Source organism: Sphaerodactylus townsendi, linkage group LG10 (assembly GCF_021028975.2).
Source record: "Sphaerodactylus townsendi isolate TG3544 linkage group LG10, MPM_Stown_v2.3, whole genome shotgun sequence".
Lineage (NCBI taxonomy): Eukaryota > Metazoa > Chordata > Lepidosauria > Squamata > Sphaerodactylidae > Sphaerodactylus > Sphaerodactylus townsendi.
The window spans coordinates 88,789,358-88,809,207 of NC_059434.1; the positions used below are offsets into that span (position 1 = coordinate 88,789,358).

Below are 19,850 nucleotides of genomic sequence, written 5' to 3' on the forward strand. Positions count from 1 at the left end.
TCCCTCTGCAAAGGCGATCCCCAACCAACACCCCCCCCCCCTCAAGGGGACTCCTGTCCTGGTCCAAAGCTGCCTTGGAGGCTGCAAGAAGCCGGATGGGAAGGATGGACAGTCTTTCTCTGCAGCCTCCCAGAAGGCAATGCCGGCCGGGATTTCTCCACCTCGCCCAGGGAGGGCTGCTGGAAGGGAGGGTCAGCCGCCCGCGGTGTAGTGCGGGGTGGGTGAGGCGAGGGGGCGATTCTCCCTCCCGTCTAACTGGTGACTCCTTCTGCTGGATCAGACCAGTGAGGAGGGACCATCTACTCCAGTATCCTGTTCCACACTGACGTTGCCTCCTCCTGGCCCTGAAATTCAGCGATTGACTACCCCGGAACATGGAGGTTCCCTTTAATTACCACGGCTTAAGTGGCCACTGATAGATCGCTCCTGCATGATCTCCCCTGTGCTCTGGTGTGCTCAGGGCTATGGCTGCATCTCCTGGGTGCAGTAAACCCACGTTTGGTCACGGGCTGCGTCAAGGCGCTGGCTTCCTTGCAGGTCTAGTCCTGGGAATCTACCTGCCCACGTAGTCTCATTGGACGCCCTCAAGCGAGGGAGGGAAGGAAAGGTCTCCAGGCTCTCCAGAAGCCCCCTCATGACGTCTCCCCCCGGCTGTCTCCTTTCTAGGCGGAGAAGCCCCGACTCCTCTGCAGCCTCTGGCGACAGACCGGGAAGGTGCCCCCGCGCGCCCCTCGTGCTTGCCTTCTTGCGGCCCTGAGGCGCAGCAGCCAGAACTTCGCGCGCGACTCCCACGGAGGCCCCGCCGCAGATCTGCACAGGGGCGCGGCAGCACCGGCGCTTCCGTGTTCAGCCCCTTTCCAAATAATTCCCAGCATTCCCGCCGCCGCCGCCGCCGCCGCGCAACTTTTATCCCGCGTTTATCTGCCACGACCCCAAGATCTCCTCCCCCACTCTCAGTCTGAGAAAGTTCAGACCCCCGCGAGGCTACGGTGGGCGCTGGGTTTCTTTCTCCCCCGATGTCCATCACTTACCCCCTTCACCAGCCCTGAACTCACCTGCCACGATGTGACACCCCCCCCCGCCGCCAGTGCCTGGAGACACCCCCCCCCCAGCTTTTAACGGCCATCCTTGGATTTCACCACCCTGAATAATCGGGAGTCATCTGCAAACTTGGCCATTATGCTGCTGCTGCTGCTCCCCCCCCCCCCACATACACCAATCCTTTGCTAACAAATTAAATGTTAGTAGTCCCAGCAGCCCACCCCCCGCTTCTGGGCCCCTGCTGCTTCCTCACTTCCCGGCACTGTGGGAACTTCCCACTGACTGATTCCCTCTGTTTCCTTCCTGTCGCTTCACCAGCGTTGAACGTCCTTCGGAGAACCTCCCCCCCCCACTCCCGTGCTTCCTGCTGCTGCTAAGTGTGTTCATGGTCCTTTGTTGGGGGGGGGGGCTCTTCGGAAGCTTGAGGGGGGTCACAGGCCACAGGCGTCCCCCCCCCCCCAAAAAACTGGCGTTCTCTTTGCTGCTCTCCAGTCCTCCGGCCCAGCCGCTGAGTTTAGTGATCGGCGACAAAATCCAGTTTAACAGATCAAAGCATCAGAGTATGGGGGGGGGGGGGGCGCCTGGTATCAGGCCCAGGACACTGGTGGGGTTTTTACTTGCTCCATCGATGGCCCCAGCAGGTTTGCCAAGGGTGGTGGGCTGAATGTCCCCCCCAGCACAAAAGGGTGCCACCAGCCCACTTAGTTACCTGGGAAAGGGACTTTGGGGCGGGGGATCTCGACCCCTCCCAGGACAGCCTGCCCTGGGCTTGTGATGGGGCCGCCGGAACTCTCGATCCCCGTGGCCCCCGCCGGTCCCCTTCGGGGCAGCGCCAATACCGAGTCTGGCAGATTCCCTCCCCCTCGCTTTCTGCCAGCTCCCCACCCCCCACCCCCCATGAGAATCTGGCCCCTGTCCAATGGGAAGCGCTTCCCAGCCAAGAGAGGTCGAGGAGCTTCGGCACAGAAACGTGACCGGGGGGCCGCTGTCCTGGGCCGCGGGAGTCGGCGCCCTGGCGGCCTCTCTGCCCTCTGCCAGTAGCCTAGGCCGGGCCTCCTCCGGCGGACTCCCTGCCCACGGCTTGCCGCTTCCCTTCTGGGGCTGGGGGCTCCGGGGATGGTCTGGAGGAAGGGATTCCAGGCAGAGCTCGGGGTGGGGGGGTCTGGCGGGCAGATCCCGCTTGTTGCCTGCTGGGGTCCCCTGGGGTGCGCTTGCAAACCCCCGGCAGGGGCCGCCAAGCAAGGGAAGACGAGGAGGTGCCCTCTCGCGCCCCGGGCCCAGCGTGCTTCTGGGCGAGGGGGTTCGGGATTGCAGGAGGAAGAGGAGGAGGAGGAGGAGGGCGCCCTGCCGCCCGATTTCCGCCCTGGGGAGCTGCCGTCGGAGGTCCCCCCTGCCTGACGGGTGGAGCGAGCTCCGCTCTCCGCCCCAGTGGTTCCCCGACGCCGATTGTCTGAGCCGCCCGAGGAAGGCCCGAGGGGGAAGGGCGGGGCCCGGAACGAATCTGCGGGCCTGGAGGCGGCCCAGTTACCCATGGCCGGGGACCGGGCGGGGAGGGGGGGACGCCGCTGCTGGGCAGGCGGCCTCCCTTGGACGGGCGGGGACTCCCATCCATCACCGCGGCAGGCAGGGCCCAGTCTCAAACCAGATGGCAGCGCAGACTCCAGCCGCCTAATTGAATCGTCCCGGGCTCAGACAGGGCCGGCAGGGATGCGGCCAATTCCCTCCCCCCTCCCCTCCCCTCCCCTCCCCTCCCCGCCAACGCCCGCCCGCTTGTCGGCCGGCCGCTCCTCCGAGAGGCCCTCAGGTTGGAACAGCCGCCCCCCCCCCTTTGAAAATGAGCGAAGTCGATGCTGAGCCTTTGTTCCTCAGTGGCTGTGGAAACTAGTGGAAGAAGGCGCGGGCGTGTGTGTGCGTGCGGTGGTTGTGGCTCACTGGGCTGCTTGGATCCCGGACCAGCTCAGGGCCGGTTCCTGAGGAGGAGGGCCCCCACGGGCAGCTACGCCAGCGCCGGGACAGGGCGCCCCACAGCAGATTCCCGCCCCGGTCACTGCGCCCCAGATTGACTCCCCCCCCCCCAGTTATTCTAGAAAGTGCAAAGTCGTGTCACAAACCCCAGCAGGTCCTGTGGAATTTCAAGGCCCCGCTCCCTCCCTCCCACCGCCCTCCATGGCAGGCAGGGCACTGGGCAGAGTTGGCAGAGGGCTCGGTTGTCGCAGTTTATTCCGAGTATTTACACGCACAGACCTCAGAGACACGACGGGGCGGACGCAAAGGCAGCGCAGTCTGTAGGGCAGAAGGGAGGGGAGAGGGGAGCAGCCTTCGGCCCACCGGCCCAGTTACAGCCCCCCTCCCCCGAGAACTGCGGGCTGGGGCTGAAGCAAGGAAGGAAGGAGCCGGCGGCTGGGCCCAGACTGCCGAGCTAGAGGGCCGCAGAAGCGCTTCGGAGCCACGGCCGCTGGGACGGCATCGTGCAGGGCGCGTTTCCCGGGCGGCTGGTTCGGCGCCGCGTTTGGAATGTGAGACTCTGGGGCACCAAGCAAGGAGCCTTCGGCCGCGACGCCCCCCCCCCCCCCGCAGTCCGCACTGGGGGAAGAGCCCCCTCCTCCCTCGAAGAACGACAAAACGAGCAGGCAGAGACAAACAGCCAAGAGCACAGGACGAAACGAAACCATTGTTGAAACCCCTTCCACCCCACCACCGTTCTTTAAAAATTGCACCAAATCCTCTCCCTTCAGCCAGCAAAGGCAGAAGGGTCTGGGAAGGAGAAGGGGGGGCGGGGTTCGGAGAAATGGTTAGGGGGGGGGATCTGCCAGGGCATGCGGAAAAGTCCAGACCGCTCTGCCGGGGAATCCAGGGCCTAACGGGAGATCTTCCGACCAGGGGTGGGGAACTCTTTCTCCACCTCCGTGGGGCCTACTGCGCTGGGGCCGCCGGTGGGCGAAGGGGTCCAGGCCCTGTCCCGTGACCGGGCCTTCCAGGGAGGGGCAGCGGGACGCAACAGGCCCTCAGTCCCCCACGTCTATCTCTTCTTCGTCCTCGCAGTCGTCCTCCTCTTGGTCCTCCCCGTCGGAGAAGGGGTCCTTGGCGCGGAGAGCGGCGGCGGCGCCGGGGGAGGAGGGGGGCGAGCCGCGAGGCAGGCTGCCGGATCGGGCCCGGGGCGGCGGAGGGTCGGGCTCGAGCTCGGGCATGCTGGCCAGTTTCTCGAGCGCGGCCGGGGGCAGCTTCTTGAGCGACTCCACGTCCGCCTTCATCTCCTCCAGGTCCCGCTTGAGTTTGGCGCGCCGGTTCTGGAACCAGGTGATGACCTGCGCGTTGCTCAGGCCCAGGTGCGCCGCGATGTGGTCCCGGTCTGCCGGCGACAGGTACTTCTGGTAGAGGAAGCGCTTCTCCAGCTCGTAGATCTGGTGGTTGGTGAAGGCCGTGCGCGACTTGCGGCGTTTCTTGGCGGGCTGCCGCGGCCCGAAGGCGCCCACCGGTTCTCGGCCTGCGGGAGAAGAAAACTCGGTCAGTCAGCCGAGGTATGGCTGGTTCGCGGGGGTCCCTCAAAGGGGGCGCCCAAAATTGCCCCCCTCCGCGCTCCCCAGTCCTGCGGACAGTGCAGGAGAGAAAGGGAGATGTACCCACGGAGTCTACTGGAAACGTCGGACCACGTCTCTTTCCCCCCCGCCCCCCTCCCCCGCACTTCCAGGGCCGACTGACACTGAGGAACCCGGAGTGGAGTTTGTGGGGGGCGGGGGGGGGAGAGACGAACGACCAGCTGAGTGTCAAGACAACAATTCAAATATTTCAGGTAACTGACCATATCTCCCCAGCCAGGAATATCCTGTGAGAAATAGAAGCCCCACCTCACGCACGCACAACCCCCCCCCCCCTTCAGCCTCCGGGCACAAAGAACAGGGGGAAGGAAACTGTTGGTCGGAAGGTGCCCTTGACTGTGCAGAAGGAAGGATTATCCCTGGGTTATCACCTGGGAGCTTGCAAATTGTTGTTGTTAATAATGTTAATACTAATGTTACTACTACTACTACTACTACTACTACTACTACTACTACTACTACTACTACTACTACTACTACTACTACTACTACTAATAATAATAATAATAATAATAATAATAATAATAATAATAATAATAATAATAAATGGCGCCTAGCTGAGGTCCTCCCAGTGGTAATCGGCAAGCTAGGGCAGCATATCCGCAGGAATACTACACCGATCCATTACAGCTTCCCAGGCCTCTGGGTGAGGCTCGAATTGTAACGAAAGGCCAACAACCAGCTAAAGATCTGGCAGCTGAGATAGTAAACAAAACAAAACAATAATTCAGAAGGCACTCCTGCTGGGATCCACAAATACTGGGGGGATACATTTCAATGTCCCAGGCCTCTGAGTGGGGCTCCGATGGTAATGAAAGGCCAAGAACCAGCTAAAGATCTGGCAGCTGTGATATTAAACAATATGAAGTAGCCGCCACCACCACCACCGCCTGCCAAGATCTCAGAATGGAAGTCCAAAGATTACGGGAGACCAACTGTTGTGATCCCAGTGATTATCGGCACAGCGGGCGGCGGCAGGGAGAGGGAAGCATTAAAAAAACCCTGGGGGTGTCCTTGTACCACCTACATATTGATAAAATCTCCAACGATTGATGATTAAGGGCCCCATTGCTTGGATGCGCACCTAGACCCTGCAGGGACATGATGAGGTTCTTGGGCAGAACCAGAGGAGTATGAAGGCCGGCACCAGCTGAAGATATGGCGGCTGTGAATAGCAACGACGACAACAACAACGACGAGGAGGATGAGGAGGACAAGAAAGTGACCAGGGTCGACAAAGGTACTTGGAGACAGCCGGGTCGGGTTGTTGAAAAGGAACATGAGGAGGTCACTAAATACCAGGAGTTGAAAACCGGGCTCCAGCGACCAGGGCACAAACCAGCGTAGGTCGCCCCAGTGGTCTTGTCTTCCTTCTTCCGCACCGTGGGCGGCCCCATCCCGAAACCACGAGGGCCCTACTTGAAACATCTTCAAATCGACAAAATCAACATCTGTCAGATTCAGGAGGGAGGCGGCCCTGCTGGGATCGTGAGGGCGCTGGTGGCGAGGCGGCCACGGGGCCTCCACTCACGGCGCCCTCGGCTGGAGGTGGGCCTGCAACGAGCGAGCGGCTGGTTTGTGGGTCAGACCGGAGCCCCGTCTGTGGCGTCAAATGCACACATCCCCGGTCTGTTCCCCCGCGGCAGCCTGGCTATCCAGGGGGTCGCTTGTGGTTTGCCTGTTTTATTTCGCACTTTTGCAAAGGGGCGGCCGAGCAACTTGTCGGCCCTTCGGGCGTCTCTCCGTCCTGCTTGTGCCGCCGAATGAGCGTCCTCGGGAGGGACAGAAACCGAAGGGGGAACCTTGAAAGATACACTTCGCAGCCAGCCAGTCTGTGTCCCCGCGGAGCGGACTGCGGACTGCGAAGGCAAACCAAAAAGCCCAGACGGATTGAAATGGTCCTTTTGAAAGCTGTCCGACCAGGATGTTTTTTTTTGGGGGGGGGGGGCTGCCAAGGCCTCTGAAGCCTGGGTTCGCCCCTTTCCCCAGGACCCGAGGCAGCAGCCAGACACCTCCCTAGGGAGAAACGTGTTCAGAATAAGCCCAGAGGGAGGGGGGAGGGAGGGAGGGAGGGGAGGGGGGCTGTTTTCGAATCCGCGGGGAAAGAGGTTTGAGGTTTTCTACCCCGCCGTCTTCTGGTGGCTGCAAAGGCCGAAAGTCCGCTGGAGGCCGACATCTTCCGGTCCTGTCTGTTCTCCTGCCTCCTCTGCGGGGCCTTCCCGGCTTCTCTTCTCCTTCGCAGCCGGCGGGCGGCCCTCTCTCTCCGTACAGCCCTTTGGCCTCGACCGGTCAGCCCTTCAGCGGCGGCCTCCGGGCCGGGGAGCTGCGCACGGACGCGGGTCGCTCCCAGCCGGGCCATCCCTTGTCACCCTCCGGAGAAGAGCCGCAGGCCGGAGAAATTCGGGCTTGGCGCTTTGTGGAGGCTCCTCCGAGGAGCCAGAATCGGTGCCCGTTCAGGGGGAATGGAGGCTGGCCCAGGCTTTGCGGGGCGCCGAGGCCCGGTGACCAGCTGCCCCAGGCGCTGCCGCCGGCGAGAAGCCCCCAACGATTCCAAGGCGCACCCCCGTCCCAGGGCCCGGCCAGGCCTTCCGCGGGACCTGCTCCAGTCGGTTCTCTTTCCCCAGGGCCAGAGAGCAGCTCCGCCTACGGCGGGCCTGGAACCCGCTTCGCTCCCTTCCTCCGCAGAGGGGAAAGCTGTTGCTCTCTGGCCCGGCTGCTCCAGGCCGCATCTAGGGGGCCAGCCACGGCGCCCGCAGGGGACGGCCCTCAACGCCAGGTCCATAAAAGGCGCTCTTAAAAGCAGGGTCTAAAAATCACGGTTCAAGGGACAGAAACGGCGCATCAGGGACTGCGTATTCCAACCTCCCCCCCCCCCACTCTGAGTTGTTGCTATTGTTGTTGTTGTTAATTTAAAAAAATATCACAGCTGGTTTTGGGCCTTTCATTACAATTCGAGCCTCACCCAGAGGCCTGGGACCTTGTAATGTATCCGGCATAGTGTTCGGTCGGATCCCACAATTACTGCTACTACTGACCTCCCTCCCCCCTCCGGATGGAAACGCTGCCGCTCCCCCAGTCCTCTGCTGCTTCCGCCCTGGAGGCTGGCAGGCGGGTGGCGGGTGGCGGGTGGCGGGTGGGCCTCCGGTCGTGCTTCCCACGAGACCCTTCCCTCCCGCGGCCCTTACCTTCGGCGGCCTCCAGCACGTTGACCTCCAGGCCGCGGAAGGTTTTGGTGGCCAGCTCCTCCAGGGCGCAGAGCGGCGAGGCCGGGGGCGCAGCCGTGGGAGGCCCGGGGGCGGCCTTGTCCAGCAGCAGCAGGCGGGCGGCGGCGGCCCTGCGCCCGGAGGGTTTGCTCAGGATGTCCTCGATGCCGAAGGGCGTCAGCGGCTTGTTGGAGTTGGCCGGGGGCGGCAGCTGGTCCAGCGGGTTTCGGTGCCTCTCCCCGGCGGCGGCGGAGGCAGCGGCAGCGGCGCCGGGCGGGGGCAAAGGGGCAGCGGCTTTCCCTTCCCTGGCGGAGGTCATTGCCGGGGGCAGGGGCAGGGGCAGGGGCAGGGCGAGGGAGGGGAAGCCCCCCAGCCTGCCCCCAGCTCCCGGAGCAGGGACAGGGGCTCAGCGCCGCCTGGGACTCATGCTGCTGCTGCTGCTGCTGCCTCCTCCTCGGCACCTCCTCGCCCGCCAGCCCCGCCCCCTGCTTGGCCCGGCCGGCCCGGCCCGACCAGGCCCGCGGGCTTCCCCCGCCGTCGGGTCTTCGCAGCTTCTGGCCGCTGAGCAGCCAATTCAGTCGCAGCCAAGGAGGCCCGGCGCTCCAGCCTTAAAGGCGCACAGGCAGGGCCACCAATTGGGCACCCGAGGAGGAGGAGCCAGCGGAGAAGCCTTAGCAGCTACGTCTGGGGGGGGGGCAGGGAAGGGGGGATTCCCCCTCCGGCTGCCCAGCGATGGAGAAGCCGCCCCCGCCCAGCGGCCGGTGCTTCTCTCCTGGGCCTGGCAAGTGAGAGGCCCCGACGGCGGTGTGGCGGCAGGAGCGCAGGGCCACGAGAGGGGAGCCAGCAAGGAGCGCGGCTTCCCCGCCAACGGTTGCCTCTGGCTGCAGGGCCCCTTCCGTGCCCCTCCGGCAGAGAAGCGGCAGGTGAGTGAGTGTCTGCTGCTTCCAGAGGCGGTGGGCCTGCTTTGCCTCTGCCCCGCGGAGGCCCCGGCTGGGGCGGGGAAGGGGAGAAGGATTCCCCCGGCCCAGATGCGATTCCTTCCAAGGAGGCCGTGCCCTGACCTCTCCGCGACCCCTGGACCCCCGCCGCCCGCCACTGCAGGACTGGGCCGCGGCTCCTCTCGGGCTCTGCAGGGGCTGCCTGGCCTCGGCGCTTCCCACGGGCCGGGTTGCCCTGCCTCCCTCCCTCCCTCCCTCCGGGCCAGCGGCAGGTTTCCTTCCGGGGGTCTGACTGGCGACGCCTGGGGTGTGAGAGCGCGCGCCCGCCTGGATGGCTCTGGAGCTTGCTGCTGCTGCCGCTGCTTCTTGAGGGGGCGTCGCGGTCAGGCTGGTGGGGGCAGAGGGAGGGCATCCCCTTTGGAAAGGAGGTGTGGGGGGGGGGCGTCGGGGGAGCCGCTTTGGGCGGGGGGGGGCGCCCTTCTCCGTCCTTCGGCTCCTTTTCCCACTCCGCCTGAGCTTCTCCTTGCCGGTTCTCCTTCTCCTGCGGAGGGCAGCCCCCTGCGATGCCAGGTCGGTCGGTGGGCTGTTCAGTGGTTGCCGTATGAGGAACGCGTAGGCCGGAGGCGGCACTGCTCGGGGCCTGTCCTGGCCAGGCCGGCCGCCGCCTCTCCCGCACCGCCCAGGGGACAGATCTGCCCCCCCCCCTCCTCTCCGTTCTTGGGCCCCGGAAGATCCGGACCGGCCTGGGTGCCGGAGGAGTTGATGAAGGCGGCCGGATCGGGACCAGGCCTACTTGCCTCACCGCCTGCGGCCCAGCTGGGCGCTCTTCTATTCGGCTCCTCCTGCCCCCCCCCGCCTCTAATAGAAGGCAGACCGCGAGAGCCCCTCTAAAAGGGGCCATAAAAGCGGCTCCTCCCCCCCCCCAGCAAGGGCTTTTTGAAGTCCCCGGCGGGCCCCCTGCCCAAGAGATGGGCGCTGAGGGTCCGCCGGATCTCTTCCAGGAGAGGGCCTCGGGGACCCCCCCTCCTCCTTCTGGGTCATCGCGGCTCTCCTCTCCCCCTCCCTGCGCCCACGGGGGTGGGGGTGGGGGTCGGTCTTTGCCTGCCTAGAGTTTTATTGTCTCTCCGGGCCTAAATGGCCCATAAAAGTGCCGGGCCTGGGAGTGATTAAGGGCCGCCGAGCAGGGCTTTGGGCTGGTTTTGGGTTTCACTGCCCGGACCGGCTGTAAAAGCCTCCTACAAATAGCTCCATGATCCCGCAGGCTCGTAAACCTCCCTCCTCGCCCGCCCGCCCGTCCCCGTTCCGCGCACCCTCTCCCCAAGCAGCTGCTGCCCAGAGGCCGGCCGGCCGGCGCCCCCGGGAAGGCAGGCGGGTGGGCTCCCTCGGCCCTCTCCAGCCCCGGGACATCCCCGCCGGCAGACACGGCACCCGCCCCACCGAAAGTCTGAAAGGACCCCACCCCACAGTTTCCACTTTAGCAGGACACCCCCCCCCCAGCAAACAACCCTCCCCCAGGCGTTCTGCAGACCCCCGCCCCACCCCGCTCCCTGACCCTTCTGAAGCACTTGGCGTTTGCCCCCCCCCCCCGCCCTGGGGACGTCCCGCGGTGGGGATGGGGGTGGTGCAGTTCGGGGGCTCTGAATTTGGATGGGCGCCAGCTCAGGGACTTTGGAGGCATTCATCCTCCTCCTGAGGACTCATTTCTGGACTCATGTTCCGGCCAGCCGGAAGCAGTCACCTATTCTCACGACAGAGAAGGAAGGCGCGGAAAGGACCTCCGCGGCCCGCTGGCCACAGCGCGTCGGCCGCAGGGCCCAGGAATTGCTGCCCACCGCCCCCCCCCTTTTCCCCGGGAGATGGAGGCGGCGGCGGCGGCGGCTTTGCGGGATTAACTCTCAGCCCCGATCGAGCCAGGGAAGCGCTCCGAGGAAGGTCCGCGGGTGTTTCTAGGCTTGAAGGAGGAGGGTGGCTGTGAAGACACACACACACACACACACGCGCGCGCGCGCGGAATCCTGTTCAGGCGGGCTCAGAAAGGTCACTCCCCCTCCTCGCCTCTGCCAGCCCTCTTAGTCAGTTCCTTTCCCCTGGCCCACCCCACCGGCAGCACTCAGCGGGGGTGGGGGGCGAAAGAGGGTCCGAGGAGCTGGCGCGGGGCGGGGGCTGGGCCCTCTGGTTGCTGTGCAGGTCCCCAGAAGTGCACGGAAAGCGCCCCCGCCCTCACCTCACTGAATATCCTACTCTGAGCTGCTGGTGAGCTCCACCCAGGCAACCCCTTCTCGCCTTCGCCGTCCCCGACTGAAGCCCCCCGCCCCCCCCTTCCAGGAGCTTCGGGGGCTGCCTTGGGAGTGAGCGCTCCTTCCGGACCTCGGGGCTCTGCAGGGCTTGAGGGGAGGCCAATTGGGAAAGGGCCGCTCCCCCTCCCCTCAAGAAAGCGACGGGCCCGATCCTGCACGCCCGGCCCCTCTCGCTGCAGACCGGGGAGGGATAGATGGGCAAGGGCCGTCGGGCCTGGTCGGAGACGGCGGAGCACTGGAGCAGCCACGCTGGGCCGGCCTCGGCCTGACGCTCAGGGGCCAGACGAGGGCAGCCCGTGGCCGACGGCGCTCCGCTCGTTCCCAGCTGCCCCTTTCTCCACCCCCCCCTCACAGGCGTCCTCTTTGGGGGCGAAAGGGTTAAGTGCAGCTGTCGCTCAGCGCCGCCGGCCGCGCTCCGCTCCCCCCCCCCCCGCCGTGATCGATGGGCCGTTTGGACCGACCATGAAGGGCCCGCGGATTCCGCCGCTGCTGCGCCCAGCGGGGGTGGGGGTGGGGAGACGACGAAGACCATATGGTGACTTTCATGTAGGGACAAACCCCAGGGCGCGGGGGGGAGGGGCGGGATGGGGTGCAGAGATTGGAGAGGTGGCGGAGAAGGCTCCCGGGCGGAGAGCGGCCCTGTCTTGAAACACGCACCCCGGAAGCAAGTCGCCTGGTCCGCCGGGAAGGTCCCACAGGGCTGGTGGCTGGCCCAGGTCGGGGGAAATGGTCCCTTTTGTGTGTGTGTGGGGGGGATTTACTCGGAGCTTGCAGGCCCCCAGTGCAAAGAGGTCGCGGGGGCCTTGGACTCTCCTTCCTTCCTTCCTTCCTTCCTTCCTTCCTTCCTTCCTTCCTTCCTTCCTTCCTTCCTTCCTTCCTTCCTTCCTTCCTTCCTTCCTTCCTTGCTTCCTTCCTTCCTTCCTTCCAGTTTGAAGTTTCAAAGACGGGGACAAGGCAGACGACTTTTTTACGCGGCGATCTATGATCTATTCTAGTCCGATGTGGACAGAGGTTTCCGCGGCGAATCTCGACTTGTTTTGGCGGGTCTTTCTTCCTGCAGGCCCAGCCGGCCTTTCCCCGGCCTTCTCCGGCGGGGTAGGACTGTCTCTACGGGAGCGCCCACGGCTCGCTTCTTCCCGGCCCCAAGCGGCGTCGTGGAAGAAGCTCCGGGCCCGGCACAGGAGCGCCGCTTTCCCCGCAGTCCTCCGCCGCCTCGCCCGTGCCCAGGAAAGTATTGGGCGGGGGATCGCCGGTCCCTGGCCGGGCGGCAGGACCCTTCTCTCCCGCGGCTCCACCGACAGCCAGCCAGACAGCTAGCCAGCGGCGCCTTTGTTCTCTGGGCGGGAGGCACGGCGAAGAACCGCGCCGGTGTCTGAACGGCAGTCGGTGGTCGGGGTTTGGCTGCTCCAGCCGTGGTCGCCGCGACGCCTGGTACCAGCGCGGGGCCTGTAGGCCAGAGGCCGCCGCCCGCTCCCTGCTCGGGCCGCCCGAGGTTTGGGGACACGGCCCGTTACAAGTCCGCGCAGAGGTCCGGGCTTCTCGGAAGGGGCGAGGACTTCTCACAAGTAAGTGGGATCCTGTCCAGCCGTCCACTTGATAGCCTGTATTGTCCTAGTAACAATGTCTAGTAGTAATAACAACAGACATCCTAGGATCGCGGAGGTGAAATCTTCGACCCAAAAGCGGCTCAGTTTGTTGGGTATCTCTGGGCTTTCCCCGGTTTGGCAGCAACAGGTCAACAGAGCTTCACACGACTGCTGCTGCTGCTGCTACTGATTTACTGCCCGCCCGCCGCCAGGACGATCATTATTGAATGCTGTGTGATCTCCCAGCTGCCCGTTTTTTAGCTGGTGGTTGTTGTTGGCCTTCCTGACCACCGGAGCCTCACCCGTCTTCGTCGCCAGCCGTGTTCGTGTGGTGGATCCCAGCAGGGCCGCCTCCTGAATCTGACACGTGGAGATTTTGTCGATTTGAAGATGTTTCCAGAGCCGCCCTAAAGGTATGCTGTGTCATCAATGGTCACTCTCTTGTCCTCAGTCACTCTGATGCCTGGTGTATTATGGCTGATATCACAGCAATGCAAAGAACCAGAGAAAAATGCAATACTCCAGTTTTGGAAAGATCTGTGGGAAAATGAGAAGGATTACAGCAAGCAGGCACAGTGGGTCAAAGATCTTGAGAAATGAGTTGGCCCAAAACAAATACAAGAACTGGAAATGTCTGATATGATAAAACATAGAATCAGGAAAGTGAAAAACGGGATGTCATCAAGACATGATCAACTGCACGGTGTGTTGTTGTTGTTGTTGTTGCTGTTGTTGTTGCTGCTGCTGCTGCTACTCCTCCTCCTCCTCCTCCTCCTCTTTGATGTTACAGCTGCCAGTTCTTTAGCTGGTTGATGGCCTTTCATTACAATTTGAGCCTCACCCAGAGTCCTAGGAAGTTGTAATGTGTCCCTTCTGAAGCTTACTGGTGTCGATTTTATCAATTTGAAGATGTCTCAAGTACCGCCCTGGTGTTTTCGGAATAGCCTCCTGGGTGCCGATTACCGCTGGGACGACCTCAGCTGGTTTGTGCCATAGTCAGTGACCTTCTCGTGTTGTCAACGATGGTCTCTTTCTTGTTCTCCATCGCTGTCATGTCTGGTGTTTTATGTGCCAATACTCTGTCCATTTTGATTCGAAAGTCCCACAGGCTCTTGACCTTCTCATTTTCTGTAATTTTCTCTGGACCATATTCCCACCAGTTTTTAGCTGTTCTTATGCTGTAATTCTTGCATAAATTCCCATGGATCATCTTGAGTTGTGCCTCTGTTTGTATTCAGTCTGGGCAATCTTTTTGCAGCAGCTGTGGACATGATCTACAGTTTCATCAGCTTTCCTTGCACAATCTGCAATATCTGAGAATTTTTCAGTTCTCGCCTTGATCATTATTATTATTTCATTTTGCTTAATAGCACAGCTGCCAGTTCTTTGGGGGGGGGGGCGTAGTATTCCTCTGGATCCCAGCAGGGCTGCCTTCTGACACAGATGCTGATTTGGTCGATTTGAAGATGTTTCAAGTGCTGCCCTACGGTTTTCGGGATGGTGCCATGACCACTGGGAGGGAGGGCAGGAGGAAGAGGCGTCCAGCTGGGCTTGCCTGGCACCTGTGCTCACCCTTGGAGCGGGAGCGAAATGCCAGTGGTGCGGAATGGTATGTTGGGCGGGTGGTAGGTAGGTAGGTAGACGATATGCCCTACCTGTGCTGGCAGGTTCCAGGCGGGCGATCTCTCTGGCAAGCCTCTCTCTGTCCACCGCTGCTGCTACTGCCGCCGCCCCCCTCCAGCAGCGGCCATGATGCAAAATGCCGGGGGGGGGGGGGCTTCCTTTCCCGCCGTGAATCGGAGGGTCTCTTTGGGAGCAGCTCCTCCCCGCTCCAGAAAGGCCCTGCTGGCCGGGGAGGCGATCCTGGGAGCCGACTTTGGAAGCCCCAGTCCCCTCCCCACCCCCGCCCAGCTTGTCTCCTTGGCTCAGCTTACAGACTCAAGGCAGCGGCAGGAGGCCTCCTCCTCACCCCCCAAGGCCAGCGATGGCGCCGCCAGCGGTTACAGGACCCGGCTGCCAGCCTTGCCTAGTTGCAGGGGGCACCTGCAGATCATGACCCGCCCGCCCGGCTCACATGAACAGAGCCGCCAGAACCGAGCCAAACAGGAGGAGCTGGCCTGCAAACAGCTGTGGGAGGGCGGGCACACCTTGCAGTGGGGGCAGAGGCTGCTCCCCCAGCAGTGCCTCCCCTAATGCCCTCTGATGCCCTCTGGCACATGCTCCTGAGGATCCCAGCAAAGCCGCCATAGCGGGGAGCAGCCCCCTCCCCCCCCCCAAGGCATCTTTCCTTGTCCTCCCCGGAAGGGTGAGGACACTCACTGGTGCCTGATGCTGGTGCCCCTGGAAAGAAACTTCCTGCCCGCCCGCCCGCCCCCCCCCCCTGTGTGTGTGTGTGTGTGTGTGTGTGTGGCCGGGTGGGGGTGGGGGTGAGGAGCGCATGAGGCCACACCCCTCCCGGATGGTGAGAGCATGTCAGTCCTACTTTCATGGGCCCAGGGAAGGGCTGGCAGGGCCATCCTACGAACACTTTCCTGGGGGCAGCTGGGAAAGGCGGTTCTTCGGTTGGAAGCAGCCCAAGGAGGCCTCAGCCCCAGATTCAGGGCAAGGGGGCCGGTCTGGGTCAGCCACCTAACGCGGGCAGAGGGTCTTTGCCTGGGGGCTGCAGAACAGGTCACACAGGCTGAAGGCCTTCCGTGTCAGAGGTCATTGCCCACCCTTCCCCCACACAAAGAATCTGGCAAAGCAGCTCTGCCGGGTGACTAAGGAGGGCTCCGACTCCAGCACTTAGCAGAGGCCCGTGCCCAGGGAGGGGCCGGCAGGCTCTCCTTTGGGTGGGGCTCAGTCTGCTCCTGCATTAACTACCCCAGAGGGAGGGGGCAGTCCTGCCTCCCGCCTTCAGCAGCAGTGAACAGCCGGGGCCCCCACAGCCAGACCCGGAGGCCCCCCCACTCCGGCCACTCACAGGCTCCTCCCCCAGTCCCCGTGACTGGCAGCCCTCCGAGGACCCCCTCATCATTCAGGGCCGCCGCCTGCAACAGGCACAGCCAGCCCCGCCATTTCTTCCGGCAGTGGGGGAGGCCCAGGAAAGGCGGCCTTCCGCCCGGGAGTTGGCTTCCCTGGGCGCTACGGGAGGGGCCGGCAGGTGGCCTCCGTCTTGGAGCCCGCCCCCCCCCCCCTGCACACCAGCCGCCTCACCCAATGACTTCGGGCAAAGAAACCCTTCGGCTCAAATGCAATCAAGCTGGGGGTGGGGAGGGCGCTGCATCCTCCTGGGGGCTATCTGGATGATCGGTGGGAAGGCGGCTCTCCTGGCTGCGGCGGGAGGGGGGCTCGGCTTTCCCTGCCTCCGCCGCCGCTTCTCCCCCCTCCCCGTCATCCTTGGGGCATGGTTTCAATTTCTCCCTTGCCCGCCCCCAGCGGCGCTCTGTCCCCGGGCTGGCCGGCGGGGGGGGGGGCTTGCCCAGGTGCCCCCTCTGCCCCAGCGCAGGAAGCTTGCCGGTGGACGCTTTCAGGGGCTGAGCACAGGCGCCAGGGGGGCGTGGGGGGCGCGCTGTGCCCCGGGACCTTTATCGGGCCTGGCGTTGGCGCTGCCACCTGCGCAGAGCTGCTGGGGGGAGGGGGGCGTGCGTGTCGCCCCTCCCTCCGCCCGGATTCCGGATCCATTTCAATAATGCAGATCTGCGGCGTGTAATTCAATTAGGGCCCTGAGGGGAGGGGGCTTCGGAGCGCCGCGCCGCTCGCTCGGGGAAATTGCTTCCAAATGAATTTCCCTTTAATAAAGGGAATCGCGCGGTGCAAAATTAAGCTGTCAGTGAGGCGGGGAGGGAGCGCGGCGGCGGCGGCGGCGGCGGCTCAGACAAAGACAACAGCTGACACCAGCCCTGCCGGGAATTGGGGCGGGGGGGGGGGCTGTGTGGCGGGCGTACATGCATGGATTCCCTTGCCGCCGCCGGGTCACCGGCTCCGCCTGGGGGTCTGGCCCCCCGGCAATGCTTCTGGCCCTTTGACCTGGCCGTCTCCACCGGGATGGCGCTGGTGTCTGGTCTGGGACGTGGTTCCAACGTTGCAGCCTGGCGCTGCGCTGCCCCTGAGCGTGCGCAGAGTACAGGGTCGCCCAACAGCCAGTCCTATCGCCTCCCTTCTCCCCAGCCCCAACCAGTCTCTGCTTCACCCGCCCCAGTCGTGGGGGGGGGGTGCTCAGGGAGGAGAAGAGGCGAGCAGCGGGCCCGGGCCCACTCCCGGCCCCTCCACTGCAGGGACTGGCGGAGGCAAAGGCTCCGTGCCCCGCGCCGCCACGAGGCCAACCGGAGCCGGGACTGGGGGAGAGGAGGGGAAGGGAGGGGCGGAGAGGTCTGGCGGACTTCGGCTAAGCCCCTACTACGACTTGCCGTCGCTTCGCCTGCGCAGGACCTGTTCCTGGCCGATCGGCCCGACGCGCCTTCGGGGCGGGGGCCGCACCCGTTTGCAGGCTCCGGAATGCCGTCCTCCTTGGCGGCCCCTGTCGCGGGCATTCTCACGTGCTTGGCAACCGAAGCCCGCCTCCCGCAAGGAGGCTCCGTCCCAGCCCGTCCCTGCACAGGACTGCGGCGTGAACTCGGTCGCACGACCGGTCGGAGAAGCGCGGGGCCGGCGGAGAGCAGCCGTGGCCATCCAGGCCGGCTGGGCCACGAGGGGAAACCCGGAGAGCGAAAAGCGACCCCGGGGCTGCCAAGCGCGGGCGGGCGGGCGGTGGGTCATCAATTATAAGCCACTTAGGATCGATCGCCAGGGCTGCAGGCGGCGGCTGCAACCGGCGGCCCTGAACTTAGCGGTTACCACCAGCCCGAGGCCGGCCCCGCCCGCTTGATTTGCAGCCCAGACGCCCTGCCCGGGGTCGGGGTCGGGGCCGCAACAGCGCTCTTGGCGGCGCCTCTCAGCCTTCACGGGGCGCGTTCGGCCGCCAGCCTGTTCTGCGAGCCCCACAGCCGCCCTCCCGGCCCCCCTGATGCGAGACAGGTACCGCAAGACGGCCGGTCGCTCGGCTACCCGACACCTGGAGCGGCAGAAGCAGCGCTCGTTGGGGAAGGACAAGCGGGCTGAACTCCGTGTCGCGCGCAGCATCTTCCGGGGTGTGTGTGTGTGTGTGTGTGTGTGTGTTTTCAGCGTAAAGAAGAAACGAGGGAGCAGGAACCGGCCGGCGCGCAGCCGAGCGGAGCAGCTCGAACGCCCAGCGGCGCCCTGCAGGCGACACCCGGGACGGGGAGGAGCAGCCTGGTGACCTAGCAAGAAACCCCACCGAGGCCGAGGTCGCGCGCCAAAAGTACTCCTCGCGGGGGGGGGGGGGTGCTTCACAATATTTCTGCTCCCTCCGAACAAAACTAAAGCTCACACCAATGGGCAGGTGATTAATGAGGAAGGCAAACTGGGGAGCGGTGCCTCAGCCACCCCCCCCCCGATTTTTCTTGCGATTGTGCCCCAAGGTGCTATCCCCCCCACCACTGAAGAAGAATTGGTTTTCATGTCCCTCCTTTCTCCACCTTGAGGAGTCTCCAAGCGGCTCACGAGGACCCTTCCTTCCTGCCCTCACAACAGACCCCTTGTGGTTGGAGGGACAGAGAGAGTTCGGAGAGAACTGTGACTGGCCCAACGTCACCCAGCAGGCTTCGTATGGAGGAGTCTAATCTAGAGAACCGTTTATAGGGAGGAGCAGGGAATCAAACTCGTTTCTTCAGATTAGTCTGCCCTTCTTAACCCCACCCACCACCACACTGGCTCGGTACTAGAACCTCTCTCCCCCTCCATTTAACAAAAATATATTCCAGGTTCTTTCAGTTCCCAGATTCCATTTTTTTAAAGTTTCTGGCCCCTGTTGTTGGGAGATATAAAAGGAAAGGCGAATCTCTTCCCTGGAAAAAGCTGGAGGCACGGGAGCTCAGAATTCAGGAGGGCTCCTAGAATGTTGGCAGCAGCGGTCAACTCTCCTTTGTTGTTGTTATTGTTTTAACTTCTCTGTCAAATGTTTGTTGTCTGAGTGAACAGTGAAATAAGCAGCCAAGGCTGCAGGATATTTTGAAATAAATTGTATTGAGGAGTCAGTTTCTAAGCTGTAATTTGTTTACAGTATTATTGATTTCTTCATAGAGTTGTTAAGACCCCACCCCCCTCGTGGGCACCCAGGGGAGTCCAGGAGGAGAGGGGGGGGGGCAAACCCATTCTTGCTTGTGCTCCTGCTTGCTTTGTTTAGAGGTCAATAGTGAGGTAGCCAGGCAGCCCCCGGACCCTGATCAGAGCCCTGTCTTGGGAGGAACAGCCCCGCCTGAGGACACTTTCACTTTTAGGAAGATCTCTTTAGATAAAGAGATCTAATAAGACATTTTAAGGAATGTCATTTTAAGGAATGCAATTTCAAGAGTGCTGCCCTGAGAGGCTAGGAATGCTGTTTAGCGACTTGCCTTCCCTGTGAACAAAGCCTGTTTCCCAATTTCAGCCAGAATCCATCCTGAATCAGGCCGAGTGTTTGGCACAGAGCCACCCCCGCCCAACCAAGGAGGGATATGTGCGTGTCCGGGCAGCAGAAAGAGCGCGCTCAGGCCCTCAAAGCAAGTAGCACTTCATGGCATTTGTCATGATCAGAGGCGTACCTAGGGGAAATGGAGCCTGGGGCAAAAATCTGAGTTTTGCGCCCCACTATGGGCAATCCCCCCACACAACGGAAAGAGTTATTTTTTGCACCAGGTCATCTCAAAGTCACTATCACATTATAGAACATGCCCAAACTCACAAATCTGAGCACACCTAGGGCTCCCTAGTTTAAACAACATTGAAAGTGATGCTGGGGGTTTTTTTGAGAGGGAGGAATCCACCGTGAAACAGCATCACTTTTAATGTTGTTTAGACTAGAAAGCCCAGATTCTCCTTTTAATTCCACCTTAAAGGGAGACTGTGGGCTCTGTAGTTTAAACAAAATTGAAAGTGATACTGATGGGGGGGGGGATCCACCCTGAAACACCATCATTTTCAATGTTGTTTAAACTAGAGAGCCCAGATTCTCCTTTTAAATCCCCATTAAAGGGAGAATCTGGGTTCTCTAGTTTAAACAACATTGAAAGTGATGTTTCAGGGTGGATTCCCCCCCCCCAAAAAAACCAGCATCACTTTCAACATTGTTTAGACAAGGGCAGTGGTAGGATCCAAAAATTTTAATAACAGG

General features: G+C 62.7%; 1 protein-coding gene across 1 annotated transcript; it reads right to left on the reverse strand.

The window, feature by feature from the left end:
* Window positions 1-2,903: 2,903 nt before the first annotated feature.
* LBX2 (ladybird homeobox 2) lies at window positions 2,904-8,308 on the reverse strand. Its single transcript, XM_048508793.1, has 2 exons — window positions 7,823-8,308; window positions 2,904-4,525 (listed from the first exon to the last, which is right to left on the reverse strand). The coding sequence occupies exons 1-2, from the start codon at window positions 8,157-8,159 to the stop codon at window positions 4,047-4,049; spliced, it is 816 nt and encodes a 271-aa protein (XP_048364750.1). The 5' UTR covers window positions 8,160-8,308; the 3' UTR covers window positions 2,904-4,046.
* Window positions 8,309-19,850: the final 11,542 nt, after the last annotated feature.